At 43.2% G+C, this 15,569-nt stretch overlaps 1 protein-coding gene across 3 annotated transcripts in view; it reads left to right on the top strand.

The window, feature by feature from the left end:
- The window catches only part of ABCC4 (ATP binding cassette subfamily C member 4 (PEL blood group)), a 238,221-nt gene that overhangs the window by 70,950 nt on the left and 151,702 nt on the right, over positions 1 to 15,569 (top strand). For all 3 annotated transcript variants that reach the window (XM_084642483.1, XM_084642482.1, XM_084642481.1), the window contains exon 8: positions 1,519 to 1,768. In XM_084642483.1, the coding sequence (XP_084498609.1) occupies positions 1,519 to 1,768 (250 nt within the window). The remainder of the gene's footprint in view (positions 1 to 1,518; positions 1,769 to 15,569) is intronic.

Raw genomic sequence — 15,569 nt, 5'->3', positions numbered from 1 at the left:
GTGGCCATTCTTCAACAACAAAACTTTGAAAACAGACTCCAACGTGAGACTGCTGAATTGGAATTAATTTGCAAACTGGATACAATTAATTTAGGCTTGAATAAAGACTGGGAGTGGATGGGTCATTACAGAAAGTAAAACTATTTCTCCCCGCTGTTCCTCAGACCTTCTTGTCAACTGCTGGAAATGGCCCACCTTAATTATCACTACAAAAGGTTCCTCCCCCCACCCCACCCCTGCTCTCCTGCTGGTAATAGCTCACCTTACCTGATCACTCTTGTTACAATGTGTATGGTAGCACCCATTGTTTCATTTTCTCTGTGTATATAAATCTCCCCACTGTATTTTCCACTGAATGAATCCGATGAAGTGAGCTGTAGCTCATGAAAGCTTATGCTCAAATAAATTTCTTAGTCTGTAAGGTGCCACAAAGAAGGTGCTCCTTTTCTTTTTGTGGATACAGACTAACACGGCTACTACTCTGAGACCTTTCTCAAGGGTGGCATTCTGTAGTTTAACCAGTCTGGGGCTGGATCTCTGGGCTGCAATCTCACTGTTTCCCTAACTGTTTGGTATCTGTAAACCTTTTCATTCAGGAGCCTCTGCCTGTTGCTGTTTGTGGTGGGAGAAGCAGAATTCCTGCTTGCTGCAGCTTCTGTGTCTCTCCCTGCATTTCTGTCAGTGCTCTCTCAACCTCCATATTGAATGACTAATTTATAAATGGAAATTAAAGATTTTGAAAATAAATTTTAGTTTGGAAAACATATGCTCCAGCAACCTTCAGATCTCTACGGGGAGATGAATTAGGTGAACAGCCTTGTATTCCTATGAACTGAATCGGTCCGCCCAGCACCGGGTTGGTAGTGTAATGGTTGGCAGAATAGCTGGCACAGAGGTCACAGCTGTGGATCACAGCTGTCAGGAACTAGATCAGCAGTTTTAGGAATAGGGCCCAAATCCAGTGAAGGATCTGGAACAAGAACAGGGAACATTGCGGGGCCTGTGATTCAGCCAGAGGAATTGGCAACCAACTAGCTACACAAGTTCATTTGGACCAGCATTCCATAGCTGAACTCGTATATTTTTTTCAGAATTGCATCAGTTTCTCAAAGTGATGCTTTGTATCCTGATTAAATTAGATACAAGAAAGCACTTCATTTTGCTCTTCCTCCTTTGGAAAAAAAGTAGTCTTATTTAGAGCTTTCCTTTCCTATAGCTGTTGGTGAAGAACCTTGCATTTAAATATTATTCTAAGCCCTATTTAGAAGCTCCTGTGTTATTGTTTTATTTTATTACTATTTGCCAAATGCAATACTGTTTTAGCAATCATTCTTGAGTACATTATTTTTAACATCATGTATCCTTGCATAAAAGCAATTAAAATATCCCAACAGTTAACAACAAAATGCTGAAACTGGGTGTTTTCCTATTATTAAAAGAAGTCCAGGATGAGAGTGAGCCTGTGTGTATGGTCTAATATAGTCATAGCTTTGAAACTATTTTGTGTTATGTTTTTAGGAAGGAGATTTCCATGGTTCTTAAAAGCTCCTATCTTCGAGGATTGAACTTGGCATCGTTCTTTGTTGCAAGCAAAATAACAGTTTTTCTGACTTTCATGACATATGTCCTACTTGGCAATGTTATTTCTGCAAGTCGGGTGTTCATGGCGGTGTCACTATATGGTGCAGTGAGACTGACTGTCACTCTCTTCTTCCCTGCGGCTGTTGAGAGAGCATCTGAGGCAATGATCAGCATACGACGAATCAAGGTACACTGAGAAACTGAGAAATTTTTGGATTTGATGTTTGATGGATATATATACTGTTCCATCAATATTTTAGCGTCGCCAAAACAAATTTTTGGATTTAATGTTTGACTTTATGTTGGAATTTGTGGCGTTTTGGATTCCTATGGCATGACCTTGTTCCAAAATAGACTATCCCATTTATTTGTATACAGTACTTTGGAAAATATCTGAATTACACTACAGTACTCTAAAGTACAATAGACCTATGTTTCTGGGGGTTGCGGGGAGGTTCTACAGCTTCCTTTCTGTTATATTTCAGGAGAGAATTCATACTAGAGAAGTACTTGCTTTAAAATTCAACAGCAAGGTCTCTTGAGTTTGCTTTGAGTAATATTGTAGTATATCACACTGCATCAAATACTTGTATATTAATTTTCTCTGGAGATATGATAAGGAGTTACACAATGTTATTTTATTTAAATATTTACTGCTAACTGCAAATTTCTTATTTTTCTTAAAGCTGCAACTATATTTTTGTGGTTAAATTCTTCCCTTCAGTGTGGAGGCACCAGTTGCAGCAGGGACTCAGTGCCAGCAGAGCCTCCTCAAAATTACAGCACTTAATTTTTGAAGTGCAGAATTAATTTTTTTGAGAATTTAGAAAGCTATTAATTAGTTTGTGTTAAAATGTAATTAAATACTGGGTCCTTTAAGGAAATTTTAGAATCCTGTCTCAGACCTCTTTTGGTCCCAAATGGTCTTCGTAATGGAATAACAAAGAGTGTTCAAACTTCCCATGTAGTGATAATTCATTGAAAATTTGGGTATTGGGTAAACTTGAAGAAAAATTTTAGGATTAAGGGTCTTTTTTTGCCAATATTCTTCATAACTGAAAGTTTCTCCCTCAGCAGAGGGGAGAACGTTCTATTGCTCAGAATTCCACAATATGCTTTTTCAAAATGGCTGCCATCTCTTATTTTTCTCAGTGGGACTGAGGCAACAGGTTGCCTTTGGTGAAGATGGCCTACCGCCTCCGTGGCTGCTCCTGTGCTCCTCACAGGCTCATCTCTACTTCCTGATGACAGAGTGGGCCACCATCTTCTCTTGGGACAGCTTGGCTTCACTCCTGTTGGGAACAATGCAAGACAGTGGCCACTTTGAAAAAAGGCCTCTTAGCTGTGCAGCTTTTGGCTTCAGTCCCATTGAAAACAATAGGAAAGGAACTCTTTGAAAGAGGTCAATTATCTTTGAATTTCTCCAGAGGAGGAGATTTCATTCTTCAGTCTCTGCTTACAGATAAACTTCTAGTTTCCATACTTAACCTAAGTTAATCCTAGGTGATACTACTCTTTCCTTTGATAATGGTACACCACTGCACAATAATGCGAAGTTGAATTAGTATACTGTGTTTGCAAACATAAGCTCAGAAAATTATTAGTAACTCAGTTTTTTCTACATACTTGCGTGGCCAGATCTTCTAAAAGTTAGCAACCTGTGTATTCTCATGGGTGTTAAGGGCTGATTGGTTGATGCTGCAGAATGTACTGGCATGGAGATGACCTGCAATGAGTCCTCTGTTCCCTTCCTATTATTGAGTCTCATAAAACTATAATAATTAAAAGTAAATTTTTCAAAAGTGCCCAAATCTTATTTTCAAAAATGATGAGCACTTAGTCTAAATCTCATTGACTTTCAGTGAGAGTTAGGAACCTAAGTGCCAAAATCAGTTTTGAAAATAGTGAAATGTCATCCCATATACAGAAGATAGTCACATCCACTCTCAAGGACAATATCAAAATCCCTGTTCTAAAACAATGTCTGCTTCTCAAACTCCTATGGATGGCTTTTGGCAGCTTAACTCCTTTCAGCAGGGTAGATTCTTGAGGACAGAAGGTGCTAAGGAATATTTTGAGATCCCTGAGTTCTTTAAACTAAAAGTCAGTGAGACACTTTTGAAAATTTTACCATTGTGTTTTTCCTATAAATTCCTCAGAATTAGTCAAACAGCTTGTCCCCTTTGTTTTCATGATTTTTATTCAAAAAATCTTTTTCACATACCCCTATATGAGTTTTGTTTCCCTTGTCGTCTTTGTCTCTTTCTCTCTAGTTACTCTCTATCATTTCTGGAGCGAATCCCCAGTGTGTCTCTCATCTTCAGCCCCACCCAGCCAACTCTTCCGTTCCAACTCTTTTTTTTTTTTCTCCCTGTCCGCTATTCTATGTCTTGGAATTCTGGGGACTATTGCTATAGTGCTCCCTATTGGATTGTCAGCAAAAATCTCCTCCTCCTATACTAATCCTATCTGCATATTTTGAAGGAATATTGGTTAAAATAAAAGGAAAGCCCTTAACGTATAAATATAAGATTGTGCAATTGCTTAAACAAGCATCCACTTTCTGCAGTCTACCTATGGATGTCTAACTATGAATTCAACATCTGCTAACCAATCTTGGCTTCATAATCAACTATTCCAAGAGCTGCCTGATACCCGTTCAGAATATTTTCCATCCAAGAGCAGCCATTCTGGGGTTTCCTGGTTTACTGTGTCTCAGTAACTGCAGATCAAATATGTTTGTTTTATAAATAAAAAAGATACTTTTGGTAACTGTTAACCCTGAAAATTACCTCTGGGATCTGAAAGTCTACTTCTGTTCTTTCTGAATTGCACATCAACCATTGTTGCCTGGTGTCTTAAGTGTGTTAGAGGCTACAATACAATTGAGGTGTATGCTTGTGTACAATATGTAGTAGAGATTCTGTGACTGGAACTTAACAATTCCGTTGAGGAAACATGAGCCAAGAAGGAATGGTGTTCATTTCCTTGTATCCCAAGGACCATAGTGGCTGAGGGATTTAGCAACAGAAATAATGTAATCGTAAGCCTTGTCTTTTTTTGCATAAATTTCCCTAGCCTGGAAGGGAGATAAGGGGAATCCCTAGCCTGCCCTGTCTCCAGACAGTCCTATAAAAATCCACACAATCCTGGACCCCACGCTGAGGCCTTCATACATCACACAGGAGGGGAATAGTTTTAACTCTATAATTTTACTTGTCATATAATTTTTGACAGGTTTCCGTGCTCCCTTTCTATGTTGATGTGCCAATGAGAACCTGTTTCACACACTGTGCTGCTCTTTTTGTCTTGCCCCCTTTTTGTCCAGTCAGCAGGCCGTATGATTTTGGAAGTCCATCCTACTCTTTTCTCCTTTTCTGTGACCTTTAGATATCATGTTTAGATACAGGTATATTTTGTCACCATCGGCTACTTTGGAAAAAAAGTTTTTTTAAAAAATTGATTTAATTTATGCTTACTGGAAACATTAAAAATAAATGAATAGCTATAGCTTTCATGCCTTTTCCTCCTTTTAAGAGGAAAATATGTTTTATGCATTTAGTGCAATACTAAATAAAGTCTAGTAAACAGGTCCACAAATTCTGAATGACAGAAGGATAAAGAACTGTTAACATGCAATTTTAGATAATTTTTTATCTAGTTGGTCCTTTTCCAAATAAAGGCATTAAATAATTGTGCAAAGGCTTACTGACCAAAAAAGAAGTGTTAATACATACATATATATAGACATACATGGATTTTTCTCATTTTTAGAGGAAAATAGTATTAACACAGTACATTTCTAAAGAAAGTCATTAAATAATTTACAAGAATCTTAGTAATGATAGTATACAGTGTTAATGCATAAATATGTTAACTGCATTTTTCACTTTTTTTAGAGAAAGATATCTTTATATGTAGTTAGTGTATTTTTAAATGAAAGCTTTAATGTCAGAGGAATAAAGGAGAAGTGTTAATACATACATAAATACACACCCACACACACACACTTCTTCTTTTTAGAGGAAAATATTTTTATGCATTTAGTACATTTCTAAATAGCCGTCAAAGCCTTAATGTTAGAGGAATAAAGGATTATTATATAAAATCATGCATTTTTAGCAGAAAATATTCTTTCATCCAGGTAATACAATTCTAAAGTAAGTCTTGTAATAAACAGGTATACAAAGTCTAAATGACGGATGAATAAAGAAGAGTTAATACATTTTTACCTAAAAGTATTTTATCGATTGAGTACTTTCTAAATAAAATCTACTAAGTAGTTGTAGAAATGCTTACTACCAGAGGAATAAAGTAGGTGTGTGTGTGTGTGTGTGTGTAAAATCATTTTTGATAGGAAAATATTCTTATTTGCAGTTAGTACATTTCTAAAAAAGTAAAATTGCACAAAGATTTCAAAGTATTAGTGACAAAGAGACAGAATATAACTGTAGAGTTAGTTACGTTGTGCAGTGTAGAGTTGTTCTACAGCCTCTTTTCAGAGGTGACCAAGAAAGTTTTTTTAAAGTACAGCTAAAAAAGACAGAGAGAAGTGAAACTTCCCTCACCCCTGCCCACCGACAAATCATGTGGCAGAAACCCCTGATCTGAGAGCTTGCAACAAACCCTACCTCATTGGCCTAGCCTAACAGAAGGTATTCTTTAATGAGTGGGCTTTCTGCAGACTCTCATTGTTGGGATTCCCCTGAGATATCTTCCACTCAGTTCCCCAAGAATCCAGCCCGACTCCAGTTCGTCACTCAGGTTCCTGTATCTGGCATACAGAAAAGCTACATGGAGTTGAACAGACACAGGCATAGGAGATACGTATAGGGCGTATCATACATCTAAAGTTACACAGTAAACCTCTTCCTTTTTATATATTTATACATTATATCACATGTTCTGGGATTGGCTTGGTAACTTTGTAGGAGCCAATCCCTGTACAACATATTCTGTCCATGCACAACTTACTATTTATATCATCCTATGTTCCAGGCTTATCTTGTCCATGGTAAATGATTCCCTGGGTGTTTCCCCTTACCTTAGCTAGTATAGACATTCTGTGTCCAGCCTGCTTATCCATTTTCCTCCCTATTCCTGTCTCCAAGAAATGAGGCCTCATCCATAATTGTTCATGTCAAGCCAAGCCTACACATACATCATAGAATATCAAGTTGCATTGCATTTTCCTGATCTAGTCTGAAGGTTTTTATAACCCTACAGCTTTTTATGGGATTATTCACTGTATCATATTAATATATAAGTTAAAGGGGATAAAACAAAAACAAAAACTAAACAAAAAATAAGCAAAATAAGTATGCAGAAAGACTTCTATCAAACTCTTTACAAAACCTGTGTAAATTTATCAATTAGCCTTATTTGCTTTTTTAATTCTGGAACAGGAATAAAACTTCTTTTTTCTTTCACACAATTCCTTTAGCATTTCTTTTTAAACAGACTGATAGAGAGACCATAATGGGAATACATGTCTAACCTGCACTCCAATTTCTCTTATTCCATTTACTCAAATTAAGGTATTTCTTCATAACCTGTAATATATTTGTTGGAAATTAGCACCTATTGTCTTCAGCTGTATTGGAGGGCTCTTCATTTTAGTGAAGTTTTTGAAGGACAGATAAATGTTAAAAAAAAAAAAATGTTTAGCAAAACATACAACATGCAAACACAGAACACCACTCACAAGCACCCTCCCCTGCCCTACTTCCTAAAAGAGTTAAGTATACATTCAAGCCCACTTCTGTATTATAGATACACCACTCTAAGCATACATTCAGTTAGAACAAGGTTTCTCACTCCGTAGGTCAGGACCCAAAATTGGGTCTCCAAAATGTTTCAAAGGGGTCATGTAGCAGCTCCAATGGCTTCTGTCCCATGGGGCTGGCTGGGCTTGCCTTCCTGGTCCAGGGACTGCAACCTCTGGGTCCCAGCACCACTCAGGTTTGGCCCAGCTGTCATGATGACGGTCGTGTGGGTAGGCCAAATTTGAGTGAATTGTATTGCAATTCCACTTCTCACAAATTTATTTCAGTCAGCGGAGGGGAGGGGCAAACCTGATCAGTGTTGCAACCCCAGAGAGAGCCAAGCCCAGTCAGCTCCACAGCACAGGAGCTGCAGAACGTGCCACTGTGGGATGAGTGCTGGGCAGACCCCAATCACCCCCCCCCCCAGGGGACAGGACATGACCAAAATCACTCTGGGGCCTCCACTCCCGGACTATTTACTGGGATGCGACAGGCCATAAACATTTACAAATGGGCCCTGAGCCCAAAAAAGTTGAGAACCACTGAATTAGAAAGCCTGGGCTAGTGACAAAAGGGGGAGAGGGGTGATGTGTAAAAGGGGTGCTCATTAGTGCAATATCCCAGAAAGGGGTGTGGAAACCTGTCATATTATGTGATGAGTAAAGATATAGAGTCAAAACTACTGACAGGTGGGTAAAGGTGCTATAGATGGGGCAGAAAGAGTGGGGAGACCCATATTGTTTTATTGTCAAAATTTCAAAATAAAAATTCAGCTGATTTTGAAGTTCAGATTATGGTACCGACTTTCTCATAAGAGTTCTTAACAAAAAAAATCCTGAAACCTCATTGGAAGTATTTTTATTCCATGAAATGCACACTTCTGGATAGTATTGCTGGTGGAACAATAGGTAAATGCACAGTTATGGTTAGTTAATTATGGGATACTGTTTGAAGTTTTTGTACGTTGCTTTGGAAACATAATTCCTAGGTCAGAGTAGTTTGTCACATATCGTTTCCATTTTTGTACTTGTATACCCATGTTAGGGAAAAAGGGTTCCCCTCCCGTCTAGGGTTAGGAGGGTAGCCTTCCCTGGACTTCTGTATTAGCCAAACAAAACACAGAGTCTTGGCTTTTTGATAAAGTGAGGCACTTTATTGCTAGCGAATACGACAGCTGAAGGGCTCACCAATTCCTTTTCAGAGGAAAATGGTGAAGCCCCGAACAAAGAACAGGGATGATCTTTTATAGCTTGGTTCAACATACATTGTGATATCTCTTCCAGTTCGAACCGGTTAACCCAGTCTGTTTGAAGTTCTGGGGTAGGTAAGAGCATGGAGGCTTATCTGTATAAGGAATTCTCTCCCCAAAAGCAGGGAGTGCAGGTTACACACAGTTCGCATTCTTTCTATCCATAAACAAAGTAGAAAGGACAGATAAGCATAGAAAAAAGACAGCAGCGTAGCTTTACATGATTATAGGGTCGCTTTCTGGGTTTTTTTCCTATCAGTTCCCCCCTTTGAGCCTGAAGATAATTATCTTACATGGCTCATTATTTATTGTTTAACATGTTCATGTGTTTCTCATCTTGGTTAACACCACCCTTCTTTACATATAGTATCTTTGCTGGGCTCATGGTTTTGGTACATACCCGGTGGAAGAGAGCACAACAACTGGACGCACAGCAAAACAGCAGACCCACAATTATAAGGAATCCCACTCCATACACAAACAAGGTTTTTAGCCATCCAAAGTTAGGCAACCAGCTGGTGAGCCAGCCCCACAAGTCAAAGCCCACACTGGGAGAAATAGAGGCCTGCTTATGAAAGAAGGCTGACACGTTTGCAATTATGTTAGTATCTGTGACTATGCGTCCGCTTTGATTTACATAAAGGCAGCATGTGGCATTGAGAAATGTGCACACCCCTCCCTGTGCACTTAAAAGCTGATCCAGGGCCAACCTGTTTTGCATACTGTAGCGAGCTAGTGAGCTTATTTCTTCTTGCAAAGCTTGGATTGCATCTCGAGTGGCGTTAGTAAATATTTCCATTTCAGCTGACATATTTTTTAGCGCGTATTCAAGTTGGCCCACCCCCACCCACGGAAACAGAATACGGAAGGCGCGCATACCTGTACTGCCTTCCTCGACAATAGGATTATAACTGGTATCTCGACGGGTTCGTCGGGTTGTGTCTCTGATTTCTATTAAGTCTCTACGATGCATCCCTCCTGGCCAGGCAAAGGCCACCGTGCATCTTCCCAACCACCTTGGGGGCAAGGTCTTTCCTGCCCAAGTGCCACATACCCACCATAAGTGATGATCTCCTAATACTATGCTATAGTTGCCTTTATTGCCCCCTGAGTTCTGAGATACTTCCTGCAATCGTTCCACCAGGGATGCAGCATCATCAGGATTGGGTCCTATTCCCCCCCATTTCCATAATGTAAGGCCGGCAAATTGAGTTGCATTTTCTCTGAGAATGTACCCCACATAGCCTCCAGCACGGGCATAGTTGGCTACCTCAGTACCATTGGGATACAGCAAAAGAGTAGTACTTGCATTGTTTCCCAAAATTAGAATTTTCTCACAGTGGGTTTTCGGGTATTTTCCCAGAGTAGTTTTGCCTCGGGTGCGTAGCGACCTCTTTTCTACGCACAAGGGGGCCTTAACGAGCAAGTCTGGGCGATGGTTCGGGATCCAGGTCCTAAAATCTATGGGTCCCCTTCCCCTTTTTTCCTTTTGGCCGTACCACGCCAAACCATTTTGCCAAGAATTGAGGAGCGCTGGAACCGGCAAAATGGGGAACCCTTGCAGTGAATGGGAAGAGAAGTGGGAACACACCCAACAGTCACTAACATTCCATGCGTTGGTTAAATTTTGGGCTAATTGTAGAAACGTATTTTTATTCCAACCCCCCAGGGCAGAGGTCCAGGTTAACGCCCATAGCCATACATACATTATAAACACTACCAGCTACTAACAACTTTAAAAAAAATAATATTAATACAATATTTGTAACAGTATACTAATACTCCAGAGTTCTGTAACTGCTTCTGATTCCGCTGATTGACCGGTACCCAGTTCATGTAGAAGCGGCGGTCGTGATGGGAGTCGTTGGGGATGTTGGAGCAGGAACCTTTTTACAGTGGCTGCAGTGCACCCATCTATCGATGCCCTCGACCTTCACTGCAGTTGGAGTAGTCAGAAGGACTTGGGCCGGGGCCGACCACCTTGGTTCCAGGCAATGCTTCCTTCGATGGATTTTAACACAGACAAAGTCTCCTGGAAAAAGAGAGTGCGCACAAGTATCAAGCGGTAAAGGTTGGGCATCTTTTACTCTGGCCCATGCATCACTCAAGGCATCTTGCAACATGCGACAATAACCCGCCAACTTATCTTGCCCAGCCATTAATGAAGTTTTTGCTGGGGCAAACCCGTCTACACTGGTTAGAGGAATCGGCAAGGGTCGGCCAAATAGAATTTCGAACGGTGTCAACGAATGCTTCCTATGGGGTGTATTACGAAGATTGGTTAACACTATGGGTAACACTTCAGGCCACTTTAATCCAGTCTGCTCGCATAGCTTTGCCAATTGGGTTTTTATCAGCCCATTCACCCTTTCTACTTTTCCTGAACTTTGTGGATGATAGGGGGTATGCAAGGCTTGTTTTATGCCGAGGGCCTTTGCTAAGTGTTGAATAATTTGGGAAGTGAAATGGGGGCCTTGGTCACTTTCCAAACGAGTCATTATCCCGAAGCGGGGCACTATCTCCTTGAGGAGACACTTCGCTACGGATACTGCATCTGCCCTTCGAGTGGGGAAAGCCTCAACCCACCCTGAAAAAAGATCAACCAGGACAAGCAAGTGTTTTAGTCCTGTCACTGGTGGTAAGTCCATGAAGTCCATCTGGACCACAGCAAATGGGTACTCAGGCAGTTTGCAATGTCCCATAGCTTGTGGTTTGACTGCTCCTTGGTGATTGTACCGTTGACACAATTCACACTGTGCAGTGACGGTCTTCGCAGCTGCATGGACCCCCGGAGCAAAAAACAACTTCTCCATTTGAGCCACTAATCCCCCCTTTCCCAGGTGCGAGGCCAGGTGGAGTGCCTGGGAAACCTGAGGGAGGAGTTGTCTTGGGAGAACCGGACGACCGTCCGGGCTGACGTAGAGGTTGTCCTCATTTAGGTGGCATCCAATGGATTTCCAACGTCTAACTTCGGCCAGGGGCGTCGTCTGCTGGGCAGAGAGCAAAACGGCTGGCGTCACTGGTTGCAGTAGCAGGGGTGCCAAAAAAGGAAAAGGGGCTGGAGCCCCACAGAGGGCAGCATGACGGGCCGCCGAATCGGCTGCAGCATTTCCCTTGGAAACCTCGTCCGAGGCGCGGGAGTGGCCCTTACAGTGTGTAACCGAAACAGCTGCAGGAAGTTGAATAGCCTCTAACAAGGCAGAAATCAAGGCAACATGGGAGATCTGAGAGCCGCTGGAGGTAAGGAACCCACGATGCTTCCAAAGTTGTCCAGTAGAGTGGCATACCGAAAAGGCATATTTGGAGTCAGTATAGATGGCCACAGTTTTGTTTTCAGCTAATTGACAGGCCCTAACAAGCGCCACAAGTTTTGCTGCTTGCGCTGACTTTTGTGTAGGTAAGGCATGCGCTTCAAGCGTTGCCATCAGGGTAACAATTGCATAGCCAACTCGCAAGGCCCCAAACTCGTCCCGACAGGCGGAACCATCACAAAATAATTGGAGGTCAGGATTCTGCAATGGAATATCAGAGAGGTCAGGACGAGGCGTGGAGATCAAATCCACCACGTGGAGGCAATTATGGGGTTCCCCATCCTCAGGCAGAGGCAAAAGGGTTGCAGGATTCAGGACTTCGCAGCGGCGTAGGGTAACAGCCTGATTGGCGAGCAAGGCCAATTCGTACCTGGTCAGTCTGGCTGCTGTGAGGTGCTGTGTGGATCCACGATTAAGAAGTGCTGCAACGGCATGAGGCACTTGAACTAGAAGAGGGTGGCCCAAGGTAAGCCCCGAAGCTTTCTCGACCAACACGGCGGCAGCCGCAACAGCGCGGAGACAGGGCGGAAGACCCTGAGCCACTGGGTCAAGAAGGACCGAAAAATAAGCCACCGGTCGCTGGCCAGGCCCAAAGGGCTGAGTTAGCACACCAGACGCCGTGCCAGATTGTTCATGGCAAAATAAGGTGAAAGGCTTTGCGTAATCCGGTCTGCCCAGGGCTGGTGCAGAAGTTAATGCTTGTTTGAGGGCGGTAAGGGCGTTATTGTGTAGAGTCGTCCATGGTAAGGGTTCGGGAATGGAATCCAGCAGCAAATTGGTGAGGGGGTGCACTAACTCCGCATAAGCCGGAATCCAGGCTCTACAATAGCCACTTGCTCCCAGTAACTGGCGGAGTTGCTTTTTAGTGGTAGGCCTTGGCATACTCAGAACGCTTTCAATCCTGTCCTGAGTAAGTGCAGTAGAAGCATATGAAATACGATGCCCCAAATATTCCACCTCGGGTTGGGCAAACTGTAGCTTGGAGAGTGCCACCTTGTGACCTTTTTCGGCCAATGCAAAAAGAAGGATTCGAGTGTCCTGTACACAGGCAGCCTTGGCTGTAGAGCACAATAACAGATCATCAACGTATTGAATCAAAGAAGAACCCATAGTCAACGAAATAGAGTCCAGATCTCGCTTTAAATACTGGCTGAAGATGGTAGGGCTCTCCCTGTAGCCCTGAGGGAGGCGGGTCCATACGTATTGACATCCGTCAAAGGTAAAGGCAAATAGGAACTGTGAGTCTGGGTGCACAGGGATGCTGAAAAATGCTGAAGACAGATCAATCACAGTAAAATAAGTAGCCCCTGGGGGAATAGCAGTTAAAATAGTTGCTGGATTGGGAACAACCGGAGCTCTCGGGATCACAATAGCATTAATCAGTCGGAGGTCATGCACGAAACGGTAAACCGGTTTGCCATTGGGGCCAGGCTTGGGTTTCTTAACAGGAAGAATAGGTGTATTGCAAGGGCTGGTAGCCTCCTTAATGATTTCTTGAGTTAAAAGCTGTTGTAGGACTGGCCGAATGCCCTCTATGGCCTCTTTAGGCAATGGATATTGCATTTTTCGGGGCAGAGGGACATCTGTACGGTAATTGATATACACCGGTTCTGCTGACTTTAAAAGTCCAGTTTCAGTGGACGCCGAGGCCCACAATGCTTCAGGAATATCAGATAACTCAGCAGGGACAAAGGGGGCGGTGGGTGTAGTGGCTAACAATGCCATTACCGTAGCTTCAGGGACCGAAGTAGGGACTGAGAGATATAGCCCCTCCGGGCTGCAAGTTATAGTTGCTCGTAGTTTACATAACAGATCTCTACCTAATAAATTTGCAGGACAGGAAGTTGCAATTAAAAAGCTATGATCCTCTGATAACGGGCCAAGCTGGACCGTTTGCTCCGCAGTTAGAGGAAGGGCGCACACGGTGCCACCAACGCCTATAGCTTTTACGGTTGCAGAAGTGGTAGGAAGGGTGGGGTCCTGTAGAGTACTTCTATCTGCCCCGGTGTCGATTAACATTGAATAAGTTTTTCCTCCCACCACAACTGGAAGCTCCGGGTGGTTTGCATCCAACTGCACTGTCCAAGAAGCGGAGGGGGTTCCTGGCGAGGGGGACGAAGCATTGTGGGTGGCTAGCTTTCAATCAGTACTTCCTTTTTCTCCCCCCCTTTCCTGTACCCTCTGGTAGGCTTGCATAAGAGGGTCAGCTGGCTGGAGGGGGTAATTTGGGCACTGGGCAGCCCAGTGTCCTTTTTGTCGGCACCGCCGGCACTCATCTGGCCCTGCCCTCCCGGGCCGTGGCTGGAAGCTCTGACCTTGTGATCCCCATCCCTGGGTAGAGCTGCCTCCTCTTCCGCCTCGTCCCCGAAAGCCTCCCCTCCTGCGGCTTGCATCCCGTCCCCGAGAGCCGTCTTGGAAACCTTGCAACTGCAGATTAAGGAGCTTTTCGGACCTCCTAGTGTCTAATTCCTTCCTATTCCTTCAGGCATGGGCTGCTAACCCCACCACCTCCTCCAGCATTTTGTTTTCATAAGCTGGTTGACTACACACATACTTCCGAGCGAATGGTAATAAATTTTTTACATACTGGCCGATCACTTGTGTTTTCGCTACAGGGGAGGTTGGATCTAAGCCGCCGTGGTTTTTCAAAACCTTACAAAGGCGGTGGAAGAATTCCCCTGGGTGCTCATCGTGCTTTTGAACACATGCATCTACTTTTCCCCAATCATATACAGGCTTAGACATATCCTCTAATGCTTCTAAGATTCGCTTTCTCATTTTATCCCACTCTTGAACGGTCTCTGGAACATCCCAATCCATTTTAGGTTTCTCTTGCGGATAAGCCGCCCTGCCTTGCACCGTCTCTCTAGCTTTCTTATACACCGTTTCCTTCTCACCCTCGCTTAGCACTTGATTTAAAATCATTTTCACATCGTCATAATTACAATTATACATTGTGAAAATACCCTTTAACTTTTTAATAAATTCTTCCGGACACTGTCGAAATGAGGGAAAAGTAGATGACCAATTCATTAGATCCGTGCTGGTAAAAGGGACATACACCATCTGTGTCCCCCCCCTACCGCTCGGCAGTTGTCGCATAGGCATTTGGACTGCACTAGCTATTGCAGCTCCAAGAACTTTTGCCTTAGGGGTGCCTAGAGAACCGTGAGACCGGGTCTTTGCAGGGGTTGCATCACTGGGGTGTCGCGGATCAGGACGTGTCAACCCCCTGGTAGAGGTGCCAGCCTCCGGATCGCCCCCCCGCTCTGCGTTAATTGTGGGGGTATCGGTAGCTAGTGGGAGAGTGGGACCGCTCCTTTCCCCGGTTGGGGGAGTGGGTGCATCAGGGTCAGGCTGCGGTACCCCACCCCATAGCCAGCTACATTCTTCCAATGGTATAGGATCCCCCGCTTCTTTCAATGGGAGTTGGGGATAAATAGACTTTGACGTTTTTAGCTTCTGGTCAGCATGACTAGATTCTGGATTGTATGGTGGGGGCCGCATGGCTTTAAGTTTTTCTACCTCAGCACGTAAACTAGTAGTTACACTGGCACTTTTGCGCCGTTCGGCCTCCCTTATCCATACATCAGAATACTTAAGTTGCCGCGGTTGTAAATCATACAATACTTTTCGTAATTGAACAATGTTATGTAACTCAAA

Source organism: Lepidochelys olivacea (genome assembly GCF_965140295.1).
Source record: "Lepidochelys olivacea isolate rLepOli2 genome assembly, chromosome: 1".
Classification (NCBI taxonomy): Eukaryota; Metazoa; Chordata; order Testudines; family Cheloniidae; genus Lepidochelys; species Lepidochelys olivacea.
Note: the sequence above shows the minus strand (reverse complement) of the source record. Positions and strands in the feature narration are given on the sequence as shown.